The sequence below is a fragment of the Schistocerca nitens genome, chromosome 2, assembly GCF_023898315.1.
Source record: "Schistocerca nitens isolate TAMUIC-IGC-003100 chromosome 2, iqSchNite1.1, whole genome shotgun sequence".
In the NCBI taxonomy this organism is placed as follows: Eukaryota; Metazoa; Arthropoda; class Insecta; order Orthoptera; family Acrididae; genus Schistocerca; species Schistocerca nitens.
Window position 1 is genome coordinate 780,224,905 of NC_064615.1, and position 15,299 is coordinate 780,240,203.

At 43.5% G+C, this 15,299-nt stretch overlaps 1 protein-coding gene across 1 annotated transcript in view; it reads right to left on the minus strand.

Annotated features, from left to right (window-relative positions):
• Positions 1-15,299, minus strand: part of LOC126235327 (uncharacterized) — a 154,248-nt gene that overhangs the window by 27,581 nt on the left and 111,368 nt on the right. Inside the window, exon 4 of the mRNA XM_049944050.1 lies at positions 8,099-8,412. Coding sequence (XP_049800007.1) covers positions 8,099-8,412 — 314 coding nt within the window. The remainder of the gene's footprint in view (positions 1-8,098; positions 8,413-15,299) is intronic.

A 15,299-nucleotide genomic window follows, 5' to 3' on the forward strand; every position in this document is an offset into this window, starting at 1 on the left:
TCGATGATGTCCCATAAACGTTCGATGAGATTCATGTCGGGCGATACGGGTAGCAAAACCATTCGCGCGAACTGTCCAGAATGTACTTCAAACCAAAAGCTAGCATTTGTTATCCGGTGACATGGCGGATAGTCATCCACGAAAATTCCACCGTTGTTTGGGAACGTGAAGTCCTTGAATAACTACAAATAGTCTCAGTTGGTTCATTTGAACCGGAGGAACAGATCTATTCCATGTAAACACAGCCTACACCATTATGGAGCCACCACTAGCTCGCACAGTTTTTTGTTGACAACTTGGGTCCATGGCTTCGAGGAGTCAATACCGCACCTACCATCAGCTCTTTCCAACTGAAATAGGGACTCCTCTGACCAGATCACGATTTACCAGTCGTCTAGGGTCAACCGATATAGTCAAGAGTGCAAGAGAGGCGCTGCAAGGCGACGTGCCGTTAACAAAGGCACTCGCGTAGGTCGTCTGCTGCCATAGCCCATTAACGACCCATTTCGCCGCACTGTCCTAACGGATACGTACGTCTCACACTGATTTCCGCAGCTACTTCAAGCAATGATGCTTGTCTGTCAACACTGACATCTCAACGCAGACGCCGCTGTTCACCATCGTCAAGTGAAGATCGACGGACACTTCTTTGTCCGTGTTGAGAGGTAATGTGCCTGAAATTTATATTCTCGGCACACTCTTGAGACTGGGAACTCGGAATACAGAATTCCTTAACGATTTCAGAAACGGAATGTCTCATGCTTCTAGCTCCTACTACCATTCCGCGTTCAAAGTCTGTCAACTCCCATCTTGCGGCCATAATGGCATCGCAAACCTTTTGACATCTCCGCCAAAGCAGTGCCCTTTAGTACCTTGTGTACGCAATACTACCGCCATCTCTATATTTGCATATCGTTATCCTATGACTTCTGTCAACTCAGTGTACGTTCTGTAGCAGCAGTAAGCATCTGTCGTAAATGGTAAACTCTATTAGTAACTACTTTTTCTTCAGTTGGAAAATCATCAAATAAATACTTGGATTCCAAGAATGTTTGCAGTGAATGAAGTATTGCTCTCAGATTTTGAATTTCTAGTCTAAGGACAATATCCTGGGTTCCGTGGAGGCAAAACACTGAAAATAGACTGTGATGAAACAATATTAACATGGCAATATTTTCATGAATGATCAAAGAAACAAAAACGGGAATATGCAGTACCAAACGTCTGCAAAAATATGACTTTCGTTCTTTAAAACGTTAACTGCGAATTATTTGACTTTTGTACTCTTAAAATAGCAATTTCTTTCTTCAAGTAAAGTTCCATGAACACTGAATTTACCGATATCACTCATCTGCTTTGATACATGACGTTATCTAAGCGGTCGATATAAACCACATCACAGTCGTTGCCTTCACCAACACACGAACAAACTTTCACAATTTAACCTTACTTAGACATCGGGCTGAGATGCAGATTAGTCTGTCGCCGTTACCTACATTCCTCTGGCTAAATAAATGGGCAGCTAGATGCCAAATAAACACAATAAAGAAAAGTACATTCCAAAAAATAAATTGGAATCAGAATTAACAGTCAGCATTCTGTTTGTGCAAGTACGTCACATGCCAAATCACGATTACGTAACGGACCGAAGCCGACGTCTGGTATCAGTAGGTTGAGTCAACCCGACAGTTTCTTTAAGTTCCTCACTTTGCTGGGTTATTCGCTGGTATTGTATTTTGTCCAGGGGCAGAGGTCTCAGAAAGGTTGGGAACAGCGGTTCCGACGTACATTGGGGAAGCGACTTACAGCTTCTCACAACCACTTTTCAGGACTGGGGTCGACTGATAAAAGGGCTTCGTAGAAAGCATGCTCTCTCTCAGCCAAACTAATAGATTGTTTCGATAATTTTTTAATTTGAATATTCGGTCTCATAAATTATGTAAATATATGTTTCGGAAGGTGCTGTATACCAAATACCTTGTTACTAAGTTTTAACAATTTCCGTAGCCCTTCTGACGTCCTATTCCCATGTTATGTTTCACTTTTGTAGACCAGTGTAGCTGTTTGTCATTGACATACCGTACATTTGTGTGAATCATTATCGACTGTCGATATTTCAAATGCAGATGAGTGCTGGAGAAGCTGAGTGAGTGAGTGGTTTACAGCACGCCTAGATGAGCGCGTCTTCTACTTTTAAGATCGAGTACGACTTCTCTCAACACTACATACGGTGTCAGCCAAAGTATGCCAATACACGAAAGTGGACATTGCAAACTAAAAAATATTCCTGGAAACATCCGATTAATCTTGTTTTCATCGAACTGATACATACTGCATCAGACATTAACTAGTGTACTATAAACGATTAATGTCTCTGATCTGTTGAATGAGTACTGAACGCGAATTGTCGTGTTGCGTGGTGTAAGTGCAAGTGGTGTGCTTACTCTGTGTTATTGTTAGAAAAACTTGACACGAATTAATTGGCCAATGCAACTTCCAATACCAATAAAGAAATACAGTTATTGCAAAATACATTCAGCCCCTTAGGCACCGAATCATCTGGCCCTGTTCAAAACTGATAACTTTGGCCCCTGTGCACGTAACAAATAAATTAAATTGTCTTACCTCTACAGCAGCAACGGTGGAACGCGATATATTCTGGTCTCTCATTATATATATATATATATATATATATATATATATATATATATATATATTGTGAGAGACCAGAATATATCGCGTTCCACCGTTGCTGCTCTGGAGGTAAGACAATTTAATTTATTTGTTACGTGCACAGGGACCAAAGTTATCAGTTTTGAACAGGGCGAGATGATAAATATATGCTATCTACAAGCTCAGCAGTTTGCAATGTTAGCCATACTACTTTGAAACGCATATGAAATTCATCGAGAACACTTATGAAAAACCCAACTTCTTTGAAAAACATATGACCTGGACAGGGAGGCGGTATTGATTATGGTGAATTACTAACTCTGAGTTTTTTTTGGCAAAATTATATTGCAAATTAAGTTTATCTTTTCAAAAACATCTAACAAATGAAGTTACATTACTCACAATTGATTCACAAACAATGAGATTTAGACAGTAAGTATTATCTAACCTCATTAAACCAGTATAATTGCAAATTATCACATTACATACAGCTGTTAACAAATCTTAGAAGCATTACAAAAATGAAATACCTAACTAGCCTTTTTACCAAAACAGTCTACGTACATTCTGAGGTTACTCAATAATTACAAATTGTCAGCCAACTCAGCTATACTAACGCGCTGGTAAAAACAAAAATCATAATTGTTTAACATCTTTAACACCTTTTGCATGAAGACTTCCGCTTCCAAGTTCAACAATATTGACATACCTAAATTAATCTAACCCTTGGTGGCTTCACACAACACACCACAAAAACTGCCCACTCCATCGTCTTTCCCTCACAAACAGCTACCTGCAACTGTGCGCCCAGCTCTCTCTTACTCCAACACTACAATCTCAGACCCGAAGCAGTATCTTTGGCTCTGCGGTCGCGCACTGTCAGCGATTCGCACTATCGAGCCTATCAGAGACATTAATCGTTTTAGTATACTCCTTTCATTTTAATTGATTAATATTCTTATCTTATTCCGGTGCCGTGCCACATACAAGTGTGCCCCAGTCGTCTTCTTTCAGTGTGTGTGTGTGTGTGTGTGTGTGTGTGTGTGTGTGTGGGCACGCACGTTTTCTTAAGCAAGCCGTTTGACACAACCTAAATCAAAATTCACTGTCCGAGTTCGATCAGTCCAATTCATTTGGATCGGAACACCAATGTAAGTGCATGAACTCCGAGTAAGCAAACTGAACAAATTTGGGTACCTCTTCCTCAATATTTTCCTTACTTGTCTACTACTTCGCTCTGGTGTATTTCTATATGATATTGAATAAATATTCCCATGTTAATATCTCGTAAGCTACCATGGTAGAACTTGTATTAGCATATTCCACAACTGATGTAACATCATCGCCAGAATTCCCAAAGCATGGGACAAAATAAGTGAAACTTTTTGCTAGAAAACGATGAGTAGCGATGATACAGTAGTGTAATATCACCATGTGCTTTATATGCAGCTGTCTAGAAGCATTTCCGGAGCAGATGAGAGCATGAAATGGTAAAGGAATACTGAAAATACCAACTCAGGGGGCCAAGCGATGGAAGTGTTTCACACTGTCCCAACGCTAATTTCAGTACTATGTAACCATATATTACAGAACGACATTTACAAAGTTAAGGATAATTATTAATATATTCTACAATAGGGTGCTTAGTTCTTTGCCTCAGCATTGTGTAACAGACGGCACTGAAGATGTACTAAGAACTAAGAAATGAAGAGGAAAATTCCAATGCGCATGGTAGTTAAATATGGCTAGTTAGGCTGGGATTCTCCTAGCGAGGGTAGAAAACGCATATAAAAATGTTGCGGCCATATCAGGACAACAAAGCCACATAAACTTACTACAGAAACGTCTGTACTACGTGGAAACAGCAGTGACGAGGGAATGGAGAATGTGAACGGGTGAATATAATATAGTCTAAAATTGCGTCGGACAACATATGAAAATATCCAGTGATTGTGTATCTCATCCTTTGATAGAAACAGTAAAGATCTGGTACGAAAAACTCAAAGAGCATAGATTATTACCCATCAGCTGGAGAAAAAACAAAGGTGTTGCCACCAACTGCCGTGCATATGCCTTTCTACACACTCTGGACTTCTACAAGTGCAACGTTACACAAATAAATAACAGAGCTGATTTTAAGATCTAGACTGAGGAAAACGAATATAAAACATCAATAACCCACACACACAAAAAACTTAAAAGATCAAATAAAATGTTTTACATAAATCTGCCACACAGGGAAAAAAATACACACGACAAAACATTTTAATCGAAAGAGCTGAAATTAAAAGTCTCCTATATAATTGTGAAACTAGGATAATTATATGTGAGTAAATGTCTAGTACTAAATTATAAATACGGCCAATTAGAAAAACTGGTAAGGAGAAGTCTTGCAAATTAAGAAGTTATATTGCTACATATCAGAACACACACGAATATGTTAGAAATCATGCGAAGACATAGTTTATGTTTCTATGTCTATAGCGAGTCGTAGTTAATCAAACGGATTTTTAGACGCATTTAGGTAAAGAAAACAACAACAACGACCACCACCTTGAGACAAGAAGTGAAGAAAAATTTGAAAAGGCAGAGTAGAAGAGAACAAGGAACGACAGAAGAAGAATTTTTTCGAAGAAAATCTTGAAAAGAATTGAAGATAGGAAGCAAAAGAAGACTAGCGCAAAATTGTCCAAGAGGAGAGAGATAAGAAATATTAGATAACAGGAAAGGAGCAACACGGACTTACGTATTGAAATTGTTCGCATTGATAGAAAATTTAAACGCTAAAAGGAATGATTTATAATAATGTTGTGTTTCTGTTCCCTCAATCTCAGTTCCTTCGCGCAAAGGTAAACGCCAACCTGGATAAATACAAAAGATGTTGGCAGCTGCAGAACGTAGAGATCGTATTTGTGATAGGTTGCCGACAAAATGGAAGGAAGGAAGGAAGATAAATGTTTGACGTCCCGTCGATAAGCGACGAACTCTGACATAGGCAGGAAACTGTTATGGGACAGCGAAACATTTTATTAGGCATTACATTTTATTAGGCATTACATTTGATACACTCTTTTGGCAGACAGAAATACACCTACCAAAATAGCTGTTGCAGAGAGCAAAATAATACAAAGCTGGTATCCAGCGCGTTGCTGCAACAGAAGAAATAATAGTGGAAATGTCGTTTGAAATAGTTATCTTGTTTAATTAGGAATGAGAATAAGGATGATATTTATTTTACTGTCGATAGTGAACGCATTTACAGACATTGAATTATATATAAAGGAGAAATATAAAAGATGTTCATTTCAATTTTGTTGACTTTGTTATTCAAGAGCTTTAAGGTAGTTTTCGCACATATCTCCAAAGAAGCGATGTTCTGAGGCAAGGATTGAGCTCATCAGCTGGTGTTGATGTAGATGTCACTGAAAGGAATTGTCTAAGCTCGCCAGATAATATAATGAGAGCGCCACTGAATAGCTGTGCATCTGATCGTAAGAGTTCGATCAAAAGCTTCAACTGATTTCATATAAGCCATGGTGCATTCGTCCCACACAATGAACTTGCAGAGTCTCATAACTTTAGCCTTTCCATATTCTTCTGAAATGTTACATGTTGAAGCTTTTGAGAAACGCATATCCAATGGGAATTAGGGCGTAAAATTCTCTGCTCGTTCACCATCTAATCAAATAACCGCAATGCCTGATGAAGCAAGAGCCAAAGCAATTACATTTTGAGATCGAATGTGAGACGACAGCAAACAGATGAGGAACGTTTTTTCAGTCTCAGCAGGCACATCAAAGAAGAACAGACCACCTCTGCCAGTTGACACGGCATTTGTAATTGTGTCGTAGGCCAATTTTTGTTCCACAAGCAAAGTTTGTTCGTTTGCTTCAACAAATGCACGCAGATCATTAGCACTGTACTGTTGTTCTCTCACTACTCCGCAGTTCAAATGGTTCAAATGGCTCTGAGCACTATGGGACTTAACTTCTAAGGTCATCAGTCCCCTAGAACTTAGAACTACTTAAACCTAACTAACCTAAGGACATCACACACATCCATGCCCGAGGCAGGATTCGAACCTGCGGCCGTAGCGGCCGCGCGGTTCCTACTCCGCAGTCATAAAGGTCTAGTGCACAACGTTCTGGCGCAATCATGCCAAGACGAATGAGTTCTTTGTTGTTGATGGTTAAGCCTAAGTCCTCGATTTCGAGCAGAGATTGATTGAAAATATTGTCCAAAAAATCCCTGGAACTTTTATTGCTGTTGGCACGAACATGGCACAAAATGTCTTCGCTCAAATCCTCTCTCAATTTTTCGCACAAATCTTTAGGGCTGGATGGCGAACATGAGGTCAAAATGATGGCGAATAATGTTCGAATTGGGTACTGATGACCTCAGATGTTAAGTCCCATAGGGCTCAGAGCCAATGTTCGAATTTGTCGTGGATGACAGCTGGCACATGCATCCGTCAATGTTGTTTCCCAGCGTTCGTCACTTTCGAGCAAATGAAGATTGTGACGCAAGCTTCTCTCTACGTAAAGGCTCGTTTACGCTGGGGCAACATGTTCCAACATTGTGGCATGCTACAGAAATGTGGCGTGCACAGTCTTGTAGTATGCTACAGAAGGCAACGTCTTGCGGCCTATGTTGCACGCGGCAGGTTAATTTATATCAAAGCAACAGAATTTGTGAACACAGAGTCGTTCCTGCAGGAGAGTGGGTGATAAAGTGATTGCGGCGGCTACTTACTTGGTCATCGCACTCGCCGCTAACGATGGAAATGAAAATAAACGGAAAAGGAGACGATGATGGAAGAGAAGAATATTTAAAGAAGGCCCACGAACGAGTATACTAGGAGATCCTGCAGCAGATGATGGTGCATTATTTAGTAATTTTACGAGAAAGTCCAATGAAGACTTCAATTATTTATTACAGTTAACTAACCTTTTTAGTCTAAAGAAAGATACCAATTGCCAACACAGTGTTTCATCAAGAATTCGACTGACCATCGCATTACGAATTTTAGTCACTGGGGATTCGTACAAGTCACTAATGTACTTATTCGAAGTATCATATTCTGCTACTTCCCTCATAGTGAAGTTTGTGAACCTATTTCATCCGTGCTGAAGAAATACCAAAGTACACAACGTTCAATACTCACCTTATTTAAATAATTTTTTATTTTCATTTTTAAGTAAGTTATAATTGAAATTAAATAACTGGTACAAAGTATTTCACTTATTTTTTAAATCGCAAAAATTGATGGAGCTCTTCTGATGTGCCTCGTACTTCAATGAATTCCTCACTCTCACCAGTATCATTGTCAACGTATACAATTTCGCAGTTAGCTTCTGCACAGTTTTCCAATATAGCAACCACCAATGGTGAGATGCTGGGAGTTCGTTTCTCACACTCCCCCAACGCTGCTCTGAATAGCGCATTTCCTGTGATGTGTTTCACAAACGTTTGTGTTGTGAGGGAAAAATTTCTCATTTCATTGGCGATGAACTCTCCATACACACTCCATTCATCTCTGTTGCTAACAGTTCTTAAAATCTGATAACCTTCCTCAACTCGAGCATTTCTCGCCATTTCCTGAGCTGTTCTTTTTTCGGCTGTAGTAATGCTCTTTCTCTGCGTTTCCTCAGAAGACGTAGTTGATGTTTGAGGCACATTGTTTTCAGAAGGCTGACTTGAATCTTCATCTTTTGTTTCTGTGTCCTGTGTGTCGTCATTCTGAAAAAATAGGGAAAGTAATGATAATGTTTTACTTTTCAGACTCCGAAGGATACTGAAGAATGGAAGAATGTTGCCAGAAATTTCGAAGTTAAGTGGAACTTCCCTCACGGTGTAGGAGCCACAGATGGCAAACATGCTCAAATTATATGCCCTGCCAATACTGGAAGTGAATCTATTAACTACAGAAAAACATTTAGCATCGTCCTTGTGGCGATTTCAGACGCAAATTCCTGCATTCAATATTTACATGTTGGTTGTCAGAACAGCCTATTAGATGGAGGAGTTATTAAGAACACTTCGTTTCATAAAGCGTTAACGGAAAATAAATCAAACATTCCTCTCACAGAATCTCTTCCAGGAAGAAAATTTGACACCATTAGTTTTATTAGTGGTGGAGACATTTCCATTGATCACAAATGTAATGAAACCGCATGCTGGAAAGTTACCAAGATCGGAGGAAAGAATATTTAATTACCGACTTTCTCGCGCAAGACGTACTCGTATTGTCGAAAACGCTTTCGGAATAATGTCCTCTGTTTTAAAATGTTTAGGAAGCCAGTGTTACTTAAAGTTGAGAACGCTGAAACAGTTACAGAAGCTTGTACGTATCTCCATAATTTTAAGGCAAAGTGCAACGTCCACAACTATTTATTCATCTCCAAATAGTTTGGACACAGAAGACATAGATAATGGTGTAATAACTCTTGGAGAGTGGAGAGAAGATACTCGCCACCATACAGGCTTAGTGAATTTATCAAAGGTACCTCGAAGACCTTCCTGTGATGCACAAGCAGGACGAGAGGAATTCAAAGAATATTTTATGACACCCACATGGAAAGGTCGAGTGTCAAGAGAGATAGTATCATCCTGCACCAATATATATTAATTATGTTCGTACTACAATGTATATTCATTTACGTAAATGAATAGATTTATCTAGATGAACTCGAACTGTTTAGTTACTTTCTTCCTACAAACTTGTTTGTGGGGTCCACTGTAGAATATACTTCACCCGAGAATGTTCTCAGTGTGGGTTGAAGGGTGGGGGAAGTTGTTCAAAGCAAAGAATATTCTCCGATTTCGTATGAATAAAGCCAAAGAAGTTTCTCACAAGCGGAGAACATTCTCTGTTTCTGTGAGTGAGCTCCGTAGCATACTTCGAGCTGAGTGAGTTGTGTTATGATTAAGCGTTACCGAGTGATTTTAGCGCAAATGGCGGAATTTATGTTTCTTGAAAGGCAAAAAATGATATACGTAGTACGCAGGAACACAGAAGAAAGGAACTGTAGAAGTTTGTATAGATTTAACAGTCAAAGCATTAATTGGCTGGTGAATCACTTTCTTCCGGAAAATCACGAAAGAAGAGGAGGCGCCCTTTCCAATGAATGCAAAATGAAAATATTTTTGCGCTATTTAGCGGATCCAGGCTTTCAGATAGGTGTAGGAGAAGATTTGGGAGTACACCAGACTACAGTATCACTAACATTTTCGTATGTTCTACAACAGGTCAACAGGAAAGCACCATTGTGCATCAGATTTCCGAGAAATATTAACGAACTAGAAACAGCGAAAGTTAAATGGCAATCGAGATACAAGTTTCCATGTGCGGTAGGGGCCCTAGACTGCACTCACATACCTACAATGAACCCTTCTTCACATGGAGACGAATACGTTAATCGAAAGGGCTTTCCATCTATAAATGTGCAGCCGACGCGTGACAACAGTGAAATGTTTACGAGTGTTGATGCTTCATGGCCAGGGTCTGTACATGACGCTAGGATATGGAGAAACTCCGATGTGTATCGTATATTGCGTGAGAACCAGTGCAACGCCCTAATTTTAGGAGACGAAGGATATGGCATTGCACCGTGGTTAATGACACCATTTTAAAATCCCGAAACACCTGATGAGAGGGTATACAACAGACTTCACTCTAAGGAAAGGGTGATAATCGAACGGTGCTTTGAACAGGTGAAAAGGCGTTTCCCAATTCTGCAAAATAAAATAAGGCTTGCCCAAACAAAAATCCCCAGTGTGATAATAGCCTGTTTTGTTTTGCACAACGTAGCAAAACATGTAGGGGATGAGGATTTTGAGGCACCTAGTGATGACGACAACAATCTTCCAGTACTGGGAGAAGAGGAAGCAGCAAACGTACGCGTACGTGGAACAAATAGAAGACGGGAAATTGTAAATGTAATAGGACGACTGTAATGTATGGGAGTCTGTCCAAACATTGAATAATTAACCCAATTTGTATATTTTTTGTAATTACAATAATTATTCCCTCATGAAAATAAAGCACAGTGCTCTGATGTTACATAATAAAATGCTGTTTAGTGGTTTTTTTTTCATTCTCTATCATCGATTTTACTTTCAACAAAAATTGTTTAACATGTAACTATTCAAACTGGAACAGAATTTTCAGGTACTACTGTAAATAGCTTTGGGCACAACAGGTTAACATGAACTGCTGGAACCTTAATGTAATTTCTGTACTGTAACTTCAGCAGATTGATGGCACAAGTTTACTTTACCAAAAATGTTCCAAGGATGTGGTGAAGGTATTTGCCAGCTGCTACAGTGAATAGGTGCACAACTGTCTAACCTGCAGCATTTAAAATACAAACAAGTTACTCTTTTTGCTTTACTTCACCAGAAATTGTTTAAAGAATGTGGTGAAGATATTTGCCAGGTGCTACAGTAAATAAGTTGGTTGGATGGTTTGTTGGATTAAAGGGACCAGACTGCAACGGTCATCGGTCCCTTGTTCCAAAACTTAAGAACTACTACACAGAGTAAAAAAACGGATAGAGACAACAGACAACAAAGGACAAGAAAAACTCAGACAAAGAACAGACATAACAAATTAAAATCACACGGAGTGTGGCAGTGGTTGGCCGACCATAGAATAAAAAAAGGAAAAGCCAACCACCGAGAACACATTAAAAACTCAGTTTAAAACCGTAGGCCAAAGGCCAGAATCAACACAAAACAATAAAATAAAACAAACACTCATATTAAATGATAAACACCCCCTGCCCGAATAAAACGTAAAACTAAGCCAGCCATAGCAGGGTCATCAGTTAAAAGGGCAGGGAGCGTATCAGGCAGCGCAAATGTCCGCCTGACCACAGCTAAAAGGGGGCAGGCCAACAAAATGTGGGCCACTGTCAAAGCCGCCCCGCAGCGACACAGAGGAGGGTCCTCCCGACGCAGTAAGTGTGTGTCAGCTGGGAGTGGCCAATGCGGAGCCGACAAAGGACGACTGAGTCCCTGCGGTTGGCTCGCATGGATGACCGCCATACAATCGTCGTCTCCTTAATGGCACGGAGTTTATTGGGCGTGATCCGATCGCGCCATTCAGCGTCCCAAAGCGCAAAAACTTTTCGGCGGAGGACCGCTCGCAAATCAGTCTCTGGGAGGCCAACATCCAGAGATGGTTGCCTGGTGGCCTCTTTCGCCAGGCGGTCAACATGTTCATTGCCCGGGATACCGACATGACCGGGGGTCCACACAAAGACCACAGAGCGGCCGCAACGGGCAAGAGTATGCAGGGACTCCTGGATAGCCATCACTAGACGAGAAAGAGGGAAATACTGGTCGAGAGCTCGTAAACCGCTCAGGGAATCGCTACAGATCACGAAGGACTCACCTGAGCAGGAGCGGATATACTCTAGGGCTCGAAAGATGGCGACCAGCTCAGCAGTGTAAACGCTGCAGCCAGCCGCCAAGGAACGTTGTTCGGACTGGTCCCCTAGAGTGAGCGCATAACCGACACGACCAGCAACCATCGAACCGTCAGTGTAAACAAAGTCAGAGCCCTGATACGTCGCCACGATGGAATAAAAGCGGCGGCGGAAGGCCTCTGGAGGGACTGAGTCCTTCGGGCCCTGTGCCAAGTCGAGCCGAAGGCAAGGGCGAGGAACACACCATGGGGGTGTACGCAAAGTGGCCCGAAAAAGGAGGTGGAACAGTGAAAACCCTAAGCCCGGAGAGAAGCTCTTTGACTCGGACCGCGATCGTACAACCTGACCGGGGCCGACGTTCTGGCAGATGGACGACCGATCGCGGGAACAGGAGACGATAGTTTGGATGCCCGGGCAAGCTAAAAACATGGGCAGCATAAGCGGCCAGTAAATTTCGGCGCCTGAACCGCAATGGAGGGACACCTGCCTCCGCAAGTATGCTGTCCACTGGGCTGGTCCGGAAAGCACTAGTGGCAAGGCGTATTCCGCTGTGTAGGATTGGGTCCAGTACCCGCAGCGCAGATGGGGATGCTGAGCCATAAGCCAGGCTCCCACAATCCAGACGAGACTGGATTAACGCCTGAGCCGTAACAGGGTAGATCGGTCGGCGCCACAGCGGGTGTGACTCAAGCATCTCAGAGCATTTAGATGCCGCCAACACGCCTGTTTAAGCTGCCGAATATGAGGCAGCCAAGTCAGCCGGGCATCAAAAACTACACCCAAAAACCTGTGGGTCTCCACCACAGCAAGGAGTTCGTCAGCAAGATAAAGCCGCGGCTCAGGATGGACTGTTCGGCGCCGGCAGAAATGCATAACGCGGGTCTTGGCAGCCGAAAACTGAAAACCATGCGCTACAGCCCAAGACTGCGCCGTGCGGATAGCGCCCTGTAGCTGACGTTCAACAGCTGCAATGCCAGTAGAGCGGTAGTAAAGGCAGAAGTCGTCAGCATACAGGGAAGCGGAGACAGAATTTCCCACCGCCGCAGCGAGTCCGTTTATTGCGATTAAAAACAGGCAGACACTGAGGACAGATCCCTGTGGTACCCCATTCTCCTGGACTCGGGAGGAACTATGGGAGGCCGCGACTTGCACGAGGAAGGTACGATACGACAGAAAATTTCGGATAAAGATCGGCAGAGGGCCCCGAAGACCCCATCCATGAAGCGTACAAAGTATGTGATGACGCCATGTCGTATCGTACGCCTTCCGCATGTCGAAAAAGACAGCGACCAGGTGCTGACGGCGGGCAAAGGCAGTACGGATGGCCGACTCCAGGCTCACCAGATTGTCGGTGGCGGAGCGGCCTTTACGGAAAACACCCTGAGACGGAGCCAGATGGCCCCGAGACTCCAGTACCCAATTCAAGCGCCGGCTCACCATCCGTTAAGCTTGCAAAGAACGTTGGTGAGGCTAATGGGGCGGTAGCTGTCCACCTCCAAAGGGCTCTTGCCCGGTTTCAAAACGGAGATGACAATGCTTTCCCGCCACTGCGACGGAAACTCACCCTCGACCCAGAGACGGTTGTAAAGGTCGAGGAGGCGTCGCTTGCAGTCCACTGAAAAGTGTTTCAGCATCTGACAGTGGATGCGATCTGGCCCAGGAGCGGTATCAGGGCAAGCGGCAAGGGCACTGTGAAATTCCCACTCACTGAATGGAGTATTGTAGTATTCAGAATGGTGGGTGCGAAAAGAAAGACTCCGGCGTTCCATCCGCTCTTTAATGGAGTGGAAGGCCAGGGGGTAATTGGAAGAAGCGGAACTCAGAGCAAAATGCTCTGCCAAGCGGTTGGCAATTTCGTCGGAGTCTGTACAAACTGCTTCATTCAGTGAGAGCGCAGGGACGCTGACAGGTGTCCGATAGCCATAGAGGCGTCGGATCTTGGCCCAGACCTGCGATGGAGAGACATGGAGGCCAAGGTGGACACATACCGCTCCCAGCACTCCTGCTTGCTTTGGCGGATAAGGCGGCGGGCCCGCGCACGCAGACGTTTGAAGGTAATGAGGTGTTCAATGCAGGGATGTCTCTTGTGACGTTGGAGCGCCCGCCGGCGATCTGTAATCACTTCAGCGATCTCAGGCGACCACTAAGGCACAGTCCGCCGCCGAGGGGACCCAGAAGAACTGTGAATGGAAGATTCGGCGGCAGTAACGATGCCCGTGGTGACCGATTGAACCACCACATCAATGCCATCATTAGAGAGAGGCTTAATAACGGCAATGGAGGAAAACAAGTCCCAGTGAGCCTTATTCATTGCCCACCTGCAAGGGCGCCAAGAAGACTGACGCTGTGGCAGTGACAGAAAGATCGGAGAGTAGTCACTACCACACAGGTCGTCATGCACTCTCCATTGGACAGATGGTAAGAGGCTAGGGCTGCAGATCGAAAGGTCAAGGTCAATGGCGGAGTACGTGCCATGCGCCACACTGAAGTGTGTGAAGGAACCATCATTTAACAGCGAAAGATCGAGCTGTGCCAATAAATGCTCAATGGTGGCGCCTCGACCTGTCGCCACTGACCCACCCCACAGAGTGTTATGGGCGTTGAAGTCGCCCAGTAAGAAGAAAGGTGGCGGCAATTGGGATATCAGCACAGCCAGGACATGCTGCGCGACATCACCATACGGTGGAAGGTAAAGACTGCAGACAGTAACAGCCTGTGGCGTCCACACCCGAACAGCGACAGCCTCTAAAGCTGTTTGTAGAGGGATAGACTCGCTGTGAAGAGAGTTAAGGACATATATGCAGACGCCACCAGACACCCTTTCATAAGCTGCCCGGTTCTTATAATAACCCCGATAGCCACGGAGGGCGAGGGTTCGCATTGCTGGAAACCAAGTTTCCTGAAGAGCAATGCAGAAGAAAGGGTGAAGGCTGATAAGTTGGCGGAGCTCAGCTAGATGGTGGAAGAAACCGCTGCAGTTCCACTGGAGGATGGAATTGTCCATGGCTGAGAAAGGCGTGACGGGACTGGGAAGGCAGATTACGCCTCTGGGTCACCTGCTGCCTCCGATGGAGCACCCGTGCAAGTGCTATCCATTGCGTCTGAGGGACCGGCGAGATCGAGGTCCTCAGCGGACGCAAGAATCTCCACCGCATCCTCAGACGCAGAGCCCGTAGGTAGCGGTAGAGTAGGTGC